The sequence below is a fragment of the Trichoderma camerunense genome (genome assembly GCF_050948025.1).
Source record: "Trichoderma camerunense strain CBS 138272 chromosome Unknown V8C40scaffold_16, whole genome shotgun sequence".
Taxonomy (NCBI): Eukaryota; Fungi; Ascomycota; class Sordariomycetes; order Hypocreales; family Hypocreaceae; genus Trichoderma; species Trichoderma camerunense.
The window spans coordinates 931,404-940,850 of NW_028145354.1; the positions used below are offsets into that span (position 1 = coordinate 931,404).

Consider the following 9,447-nt stretch of genomic DNA (forward strand, 5'->3'; position numbering starts at 1 on the left):
CAACGAACCGGCACGAAATAGCGGTAAATGAAGTGAATTAATGCGTTACCTGACAGCGGCCTCTAACGAGCCAAAGGAATGACATTCATGTTGTCATGGCTTGGCCGTAATTTCGAGCTTCCGTTGTGCGGAACCCCGTCATCCATGTAATTCCGTTCAAAGGTTGACTTCAAGGTTCCGTCCTTCCAGCCCCCCCCAAGTTGGAGATGGAACCCCCCACCACCGCCGCTGCTGCACACTTGCGACTGTCCGGTCTTTCTTTCAGGAAAGGCGTGATAGAGTAAGAGAATCTTGTTTGGGGTAGGTATTCCGACATAGGGCGCTCAAGGCGCTGTTCGGCACATGGATAGTAAGGCCTGGGGTACGTACATGACGAGTCAGTGCAAGGGCCGTATTAGGCAATTCGCATCTGCCCTCGGCGTCATCTACAGAGTGCAGAACATCGAATCTGGCCCACTAGCATCTCCAGTGGGGCCCTAAAACAGGAGCAGAGGCTCTGCCAACAAGCAAGTTGTGTGTTTATGTGTCATTATTCGCTGTTTAGTGCATGTGGGCTGCTGTTATGCTCCACGACGATCGTGGGGAGTCACGACACACCGTAAACGATCCACCCAGGGCGTACGAGTACAGGGACCGGGCGAGATGGGATACCTTGGGCATCCAAAGTCTGTCGTTGACGTTGACGTTGGTTTGGGTTTATATTTGGATCTGTTGTTGTTATTGTTATACGTAAGATTGTAGGGATTTCTGTTTGTATAAGCTGGCTGACTGCATCCTATTATTAGCTGTGCCTGGTCAAATACGAAGCATATAATAGCAGCAGACGAGCATCAGGATGCCTTGACATTCCATCCTAGGCCATGTACGGAGTAGAGCAAATGGTTCGAGACTGTCGGTCAGGGGAACTGGCACCAACTTTCGCCGACGGTCCCTGTTAGCTGATTGAGCGAGTACCGCATCTTCGATTTTGATTTCAAGGACGGATCAGAGACACGCTCATCGAAGGCGTCAGGGAACAGGCTAGATGACGGGAGGCATTACTCGTGGATCTCCTACTCGCATAAACTAACCAAAGCAAGTAATTCATGTTAACGAATCCGCGAGGTCTTCTTATCGAAGGAATTGCTAATGCACGCGCGCGGTAGGGAAAGAAAATGCGCGGTTAGAGAAGATTGTATGTGGTGGTTGAATAAACGCCTAAAGGAATTAAACTTTTTGCATCAGACAGCCTGCTGGGCTAAGGGGTGAGCCAACGGTTGGCTCGCTGAGGCTTCCAATTTCCAAACGCCGCTCTATAATCCGAGTGCCGTCCAGTAGTTCCACCGGCTGCTGGTAGTGTCGGCGTTTCAATTCATCTGTCCCAGGCGGTGTTATTGTTACCGAAGATGAGGCGTGAAGGAGGCTGATCAGGCCTGCTCGCGGCGCTGCAGCCTCTCTCCACCCGGCGCGTATTCACAGCCCATGAGAAAGCGTGTAGTGAATCAGACAGTAAGCTTGAATGTCCAAAGTATGAATAACAAGCATAAGGCCGAGCTGAAAAAGAAAAAAAACATAAAAATTGAGAATGGGCACGAGGCTGTTTGTGATAGAATGGGGTCGGAAAGCCAAGTGGGATATCCAATTTAAGATCTGATATTGGCTTGCGAAAAGCACGGTTTACACTTCAACGGTGTCGTTGCAATGCCCACTTTCTCTAGCTGAGCTGGCGCGTCCCAATGGAAGATTTGGGGGCGCCTGTCATGTGGAGAGAGAGGGGGTCGAGCCTCGTGGACACGCGATGTTGGAATGGAATCGAGGAGAAAGTGTAATTGCTGCACAAAGGCAAAGGAGAACAAAACAGTTGGAGCTGGCATTCCCTCGAGATGGGGGATGGGTTTGAAGGTTCGTCCCAAAATAGTAGCGCGTTTCACCATTTCGGGCTGTATTGTTCGTATTCTTGGGGGAGAGGAAGAGCGGCGCGTGCGCATTACTCGCTCAAGAGGCTGGGTATTACTGTAGGCATTGAGTTTGGTTTGGCAGCCCGGCCGGCCAAAAGATTAAGAGAGGTGAGCATAATGAAATGCCGGCCGGATATACAAGATGTTCCAACAGAGGCACAAACGGACGAGCCCAGACGGACGAGCAACAGACGGACAAGGGACGGAGGAAACAAGCCCTGGAGGCGTGAAGAAGCACAGCACTGCACGCACCTCTGCGAATTCCGCACTTCCTCCAGCACACCGGTGACGTGCCCTTGACCGCCTGGCACCCGCGTTGAGGCTGGGCTGGACAGGGACCCAGATGGTGCCAAAGTCAGTTTATGGCGTGTGGGGGTTTGCTTGACACAGAGCACTTGAGTCGCCAGCAACAAAAAAAAAAACTCAGATTGATCTGATTTGATTTGATTGCAGGCACAAGATTGAGCCCAAGCGGCTGAGTAGCTTCGCCCCTAGGGCAAGTTCGTGTGAGAAACAGAAACCTTTTGGCGGCTGCCTGTTATTGCTTGGTGAATCGAGATTTGCGTGGGGACTGAGGGGACTGAGGGGACTCGGGCCAAGTTGATCCCTTTTTACTATGATGATGATTGTTATCATTGAATGATGATTATCTTGTGCAGTATACGTATTCTTACAGTAACACAGTGGTAAGTAGAGTTCAACAGTATTGCATTGAGCACAGCACAGCAGGGCACACAGCAGGGCACGACTAACATGCAGCACACAGCACACAGCACACACCAGACACACACGAGATGGTTCTACAAACCACAAGCCGGATCGTCTGGGTGCCACCCCAAACAAGGCGGTGTAGGCTCGTAGGTTTTGCCTGTATGTATGTAATCAGCAACTCTGAACGAGGCTGTCCGTCTCTGTGTCCACTGTCCACGTCTCAAGTCCCAAACCTTCAAGTCCGGTTCTCCGTACTGCCTATCCGGCTAGGTGGGATTATCGCCGAATGCCACGGAGCCGCAGCCCACAGTAGCCCATATTTCCAGACTCCCAGACTCCCAGAGCGCATCAGGACCCGAACAAGTCCACTGCCCATCAGGGACTGCACAGCAGCCACCGTGTCATGGTGCCATGCGCTAAAAAGGGCGTTCCAAGTGGACATCCCTCACGTTGTTCTGGCTTCGGGATGGTTGACTCAAAACTGGGTTTCTGTGTGTGCTCGGTACTCCGTGCTTCGTCTTGCACACAGCGGCATTTCTGACTTTTGGCCTCTTGAAAGCATGTCTCTGGGCGTGTGTGTGCGTGTGCGTATAGTTCCGCTCAGACCCATCCCATCGCCATCGGAATTGGGCAGCAAACTCTGCTTGAAGGCAATGGCAAGTTCCGAGATTGCTCGGACGAATTGTAATTTCATCATCATAATCTTCTTCTTCTATTTTCCTTCTTCTCCTTTTTTAAAATTTTCCATTTTGCCATTGCCATCCAACGTTTTGTGGGCATTTTGTGGGCTTCTGCGTCGTGTCGTGTCAAGCAGTTTCGGTTTCCTTCTTTAGACTTTTGGCCATGTATTTCGTACTTCGGCCTGACTAAACCGTCACGGCCAACGGCCAACGGACTAGTGCCGGCGCTCGCATGGCCAGCAAACGCCTCCGCCAATGTCACCAGTACCGTACCGACTTCGCAGCGCCGTTTGTACCAAGTGGACGTTTGTACCCCATACTTCGTATCTTTAACTTTTCCCACGGCGGCGAAGAGTCCCGGAACTTCGGGTCCCGCTTGATTACCAATTATGCCAGTTTCTTGTCACTTCTTTTTTTCCCTTTGTTCTGCCACGCTGCAAACTGTGTCTCTCCTGCTTCGGAGGCGTTTTAGCCTGGGCGGCAAACGGGCTGGCGCGGGACATGCTCGATTGGGCAATAGGCAACGCGAATGTCTCAGCTCCGTGCGTGTGCTTTTTGCCTTTTCCATTGCAATTGGCGCTAGTCAAGCTTTTTGCGTCTTGATGGGAAACCCGAGCAAAACGTTGTTTCATTCTCCCAGCACGCCGGGTCGGTCGAATAACTATAACTATAATTATCCTTCGCTGCCGGGTTTCTGGGACGTCCTTCTTGGCTTTTTTTCTTCCTCTGCTTTTTTACTTCTCCCCCAACATCTCGCACGTGTCCACCGCAAAGAGACTTTCCCTCTCGACTGATACATCCCACCCGGTCTAAACGTCGACGGTTAACTCTCTTGCCAGCGTCCCGAACCTGACACGGCCGACTTGCGCCTGGTCTACTGTACTGTACTGCTTTTGATACCGCTACGCCCTGGCCAGCAGGGAACCCCCCTGTCCCCACGAGTGTCAGATTGCCCAGAAGAGCGGCTGCGTCTCGCTGAGAACCCCCTCTTGGGACACCACAGACAGACTCTAGACGCACGAGAGAACTCAAGCTCACACCCGCTTCTTGGCCCCCACACACGGACCGTACGCCAAGCCGTCAAGCCTGCTGGGAGTGTGTGTGAAGAGCAAGGATCCCCCTCCCTGGCAGAGCCTGATCGTGGATCGATACTCCCGCCCACTCTCCACCGCATATATTGGTCTGGTAGTGCTGTACTACTACTACCACTACTACTGTGGGCAATAGGTTATTACTTGGACGCCTCGAGTAATTTGCCTTGCTTGTTTTTGTTTCTATATATACGCTACCCCGAACAAGTGCGTGTATATATACGCCATACCCATACCCCGGTCACTGACGCACGCCATTCCATTCGACACCCACTCGTACAAGCTCCTCCCCAAGTTGCTCGTACACGCCCACGCATATATGACCATCGCCCCGACCACCACCGCTCAGTTACCAAGTACGATGCTGTCTGTCTATCCCTCTGAGATCCAGTACCAGCAGCACCTCAACCACTCTCCCATCCGCCCCATGCCTCACCGCCAGCCTGACGTCTCGCTCGGCTACGCCAGCATGAGCAATCGTCACTCCCATCACCACCACGCTTCCAAGGCCGCCGCTGCCCAGCAGCACCAGGCCCAGCAGGATGCTGCCGTTGCCCAGGCCCTCGAGATTGCCAGGGAAAGCCCCGATGGCGCCTCAGATCCCACCGTCAGCAAGATCCTCGAGTTGGCTCTGTCACAGATCTGGGGCAAGGTCCAGGCCCAGCCCGACTCCTATGTCATGACCCGCGATGAGTTTGCCGTCTTCAACTTCTTCCAGCACCGCTTCCAGGGCGACAAGACAGCCGTCAAGGCGCGCAAGCGATACTGGGATCACACCAGGGCATGAGCAATTGGCCATTGCCCCAAACAGGCGATCATTCGCCCTCGGTGCAGAAGCGTGATATCATTGTCGCTCTCCCCTCATTCAACCTTTTTTTTTCACATCCCATCACCACGCTTTGCTCCATTGAGCCACACTGGTCGATCCCTTGGATCACACTTTGCACTCTTCATGGGACGGCCACCCTCTCCATCCGTACACGAAAAAACGAAAGCAAACGACAAAGGAAAAGAAAAAACCTCCCCAAAAAGAGTTCGGTCACCGACCTGGAGGAGAAGACCTTGCAACACCACCCGCACCAATCCGGCTGTGAGCAGGGCCTCCTACCAGCATATTCACCATTACATTCACCATTACAACAAACATTTTACTATCATCATGATACCATGACCAAAAAAAGTTACGGAACGTGGCAGCCTTTTTACACCTGTCACTATCAACTTGTCAACTCACAACAATTTCTTCCTGTGAGAAAAAACTCATGACTTTCACGCTACCCCATTCTTACCTCGCAATGCATATGCAAGCAACTTCTGAGCATCGCCTCAAAACGCCAATAGGCACGCACATATGCACTACCCAATTTCTTCTTCTTCCCTATCTCCCCCCTTTTCTTCTTCTTCATTTACAGAAACCACTTTTTCCTTTTCGTCATTTGTGCGATCGCTGAAAGGCGGGTCCCACAAAGGGCGATATGAACCACATAAGCCCGCTAAAGAGTCGGACGACCTCGTTGCCCCTGGCACTGCCTCCGCCCCTAAAGGTTAGGGCCTTTAGGGTCGCCTATACAGCCAAGCGTCAGCAAAACATCCAAGACGGGAAACTCGACTTTATCCGGCGCCGCCTATTCGGGGACCTGAATCTCTTGGCTAGCCCCAGGACCTTTGCGTCCTCGTATGAGATGGAGATTTAGTACAATCTCACATGTCGAGGCGATCTCGGCTGCTTCTCTTCGCTCCTTCGGATGATGGCCGATTAGCAGCATCGCCAGCACTAAGGCGCGAGCCTCCGGAAACTAAGGTGCCTAGCCTTGCTTACATGCCTGATGGGACATGGTATCTCATGACTATCTATCTTGGATGTTTGGAAGGATTTCCCCCTCGATGTAACATGGATTATGTGGATAAACGTGGAAAGTTTGGTTAAACGGGTGTTCAAAAAAGATTGGATTGGTGTTTACAATATAGCTTGATGCTGTTACGAATTTCCTTTACATAGATACCAGCGAAGGACCTATAGACTTTTGATTTTACTTTTTACTTTCAAATGATACATCTTACCTTATATCTTCTTCTTCGCCGCTTGAGTGATACCACTGTGAATGCTCGGCTGGTTTGAACTTGACTTGTCTTGTCTTGTTGCTTCGTATACTTGTTCCTCTACACAGAAGCCTTTCCTTGTATAAGGATAGCACGTCCCCAGTGTCTTACATTGCAACTCGACGCTACAGGACTGGTTCCGCCGTAGCGTAGATGACAATATTTGGAGTTGAGCTGGGAACAAAAAGTGAGATTATTACTCAAGACGTATAAGACGATTGTCTATAATCCTCCTACAAATTGTACAGAATAAATATCATCTACTGCTACACATTTCATCCTATTCCATTTCATGCTGTGAATCTTTTCCGTACATATTCAGGACATATTTCTTGCCCTTTCTACACGTCCCAAGTCTTAGATGCGCAACTTATCCCCATTGCCACAGCTCAATGCCCACGCGCGTATCGGTATCTCTATCAATCATCGGCCTCTCTATCAGCCTCCACCAACTAAAACACTGAATCATCTAGTGTCGCTTGGAAATATGCGGATATTCGGTGCCACTTCCACGTTGGAAGAAGTTCCCGCCATATCTCCGATCTCCCAAGCTTTTGAGGCGCGCCTGAGCGGAGAAATGCATTTCACTCTGCCTTTTAACACGCGGCTATTTCTACGCTGCGACAAACTCGTTGCCACGATTCGCCGACTGTCTGCGGCATAAACTTCGCCCACCTGAAGAGAGAGAGTTTGCACCAATTGCTAGCCAACACGTTGAGAGAACTGTACTTTCGTTCAGCGGCTGCCTAGGGAAATAACTAGGAGACTGGTTGCAGCACGTTTTTTGCTAATTTTGGAAGTTGTAAATAAAACGGAGGTCTCGGAAGAAAGGAAATAACCTTCATTCAGCCTCATGTGTGGCATTGGCATATTGTTGTTCATTGTAGCTTCTACTTGCAACTTTTTGCGAATCAACTTTATTATGAATAGACGAATCACGTAGCATCCAGGGCGACGCCGCACATCGGAATCAAAATCCAGTCTTTTGTTTCAGCGAGAGATAGGGTTTTGGCTAATGGTTCTCTTCGTACATTACCAAGCACGAGAAGGCAGCGTTGGTACACAGTTACAAACTTTTCACAACAGACGAGAGTTTCTACTGTGGCAACTCCCGGTGTATGAAAGAAGCTATGAGATATTGCTTACTAGGTACTGAGTTGACGAAAGCTTCCTGCTAAGACAAGTCCTACTTGCTCTTGATAGCTTTGACCCTTGATTGAAACGTTTGCCTAGCAACCCGACAACGGAGAGGAGAGCAAGGAAACGACATTGTCAAGCACCAGGATTTCTTAGTTTCCCCGTTAACTGCGGAACTCCGATTTTCTCACCAGAATATCTGACCCAGAATACTGGTTCTTAGCATCGCCCCAGGAGTCTGGTAAACCACGTAACCAGATATCAGCAACGTGGCGGGTACGCGATCGGATCTTCGGGAATCTGCCAAGATATCTTGGGAGAGATGATATGTCATCCACCACATGAAGCCCATCCTCACCTACGTGACGTGGAATATACGCACATAGAGATGTTCTCCGCCAACCGGAGATGGTGGGACACGCACGCGACCACCTTGATTCCACGCAACAGCCCAAACTCTTTCTCATCAATGGGGCTGGTCCCAAGCTGAAGGTGGCTCATGAATGAGAGGCAGAAAAAAAGCCACGAAACCCTAGCCACCACGTGGGACCGGCAACTTTACCCGTTGCCCAAAGGCCGGGAGAAGTAGCTGCTTGATTCAGAGAGCATGGCCTCGGTGGGCCTCGAAGAATCAAGCAAACGGTTGAGCAGAGTTTCAGTGTTCTTCAGCCACAGTAGCCATCGCGCAATGTCATTTTACGAAGCCTTGTGGGGACCTTGCCCTCGGGGACCTTTTGGGGTTGCGTCGTCATGACGGCGAGGGAAGCGATGACAAAGTTCCAGTAAAGTTACCTGAAACATTCTTTCTTCCTTTCTTCCGTTTGTTAGAGCCGGTATGGAGAAAATTGGGGACTTCTCGGTGAGTTCAGGCTGTTGGGTGCCTCTTTCACGGGGATATAACTGGTTTTGGGTAGGATGAGGATTCTGGCATAAATACAACTCGTGATAGAGTTCTATTAAAACGAGCACAGACATTGCCACAGTTTGCTTTTGATAAGGCTATTCAACTGTGGATGACCCCCGTTGATGTCCGAAGACGACCGAAGAGCTCCGGTTAAGTCCCCGGAACTCGGAGCTCGGGGCCGGCGGAGGACAAGCGAGGCTAGCCGGAGTTCATCTTATTGAGAAACAATTATGAGATCCATAACGGAGGACTGTTTATCCGGATTACTCTACTAGACTTTACAGTTTGTTCCTCCTCTTGGCATCTTTTTGCTCTGATTGGCAGTTGTATCTTACTTCTGCCTCAGCTGAGGTTCTATGAAATGGCCTCATGGGCTGATCGGAGCGGCGCAATGATTGGCCATTCGCATCTGTCCACATGCTATGCTCAATACACGTAAACAGTCGTCTGAAACAAGAAGACGGATGAGGATACGAACACGAGAACGCGCCTCACCTCCAACATTCCCTTCACATCACATAACGTCTGCAGTTTATTCGTCAAAGTGCTCAGCTGGATCCGTTTCGGGCGTGGAAAAGCTTCCCGACCAATGATGGCGATGACGACATGGATTTGTCCACTGGCCAACGAGCAGCCGCGCGACTATTCCCAACCAGGGAGATCTGTCTCATGTAGGGTCCAGCTGCAGCCAATGAAGCCCATCCGCACACGCAACAGCACAACACAGCTTTTCTGCGACAATGCGGCAGACGAGACAATTGTGTCACAACAGGTGAAAGATTTGAGACAATAACTGGTGGCTGTATTTTATTTTGAATTTTTTTTTTATCTTTGTGATGAAGGATGCTTTTTGTTGGGCTGTTCTCGCTTGAGACGAGTGTGACGTC

At 50.4% G+C, this 9,447-nt stretch overlaps 1 protein-coding gene across 1 annotated transcript; it reads left to right on the forward strand.

Moving 5' to 3' along the window:
* Positions 1-4,738: 4,738 nt before the first annotated feature.
* Positions 4,739-5,206, forward strand: V8C40DRAFT_268860 (uncharacterized protein; the record flags this gene model as incomplete). Its single annotated transcript, XM_083220004.1, has 1 exon — positions 4,739-5,206. The coding sequence occupies one exon, from the start codon at positions 4,739-4,741 to the stop codon at positions 5,204-5,206; it is 468 nt and encodes a 155-aa protein (XP_083070328.1).
* Positions 5,207-9,447: the final 4,241 nt, after the last annotated feature.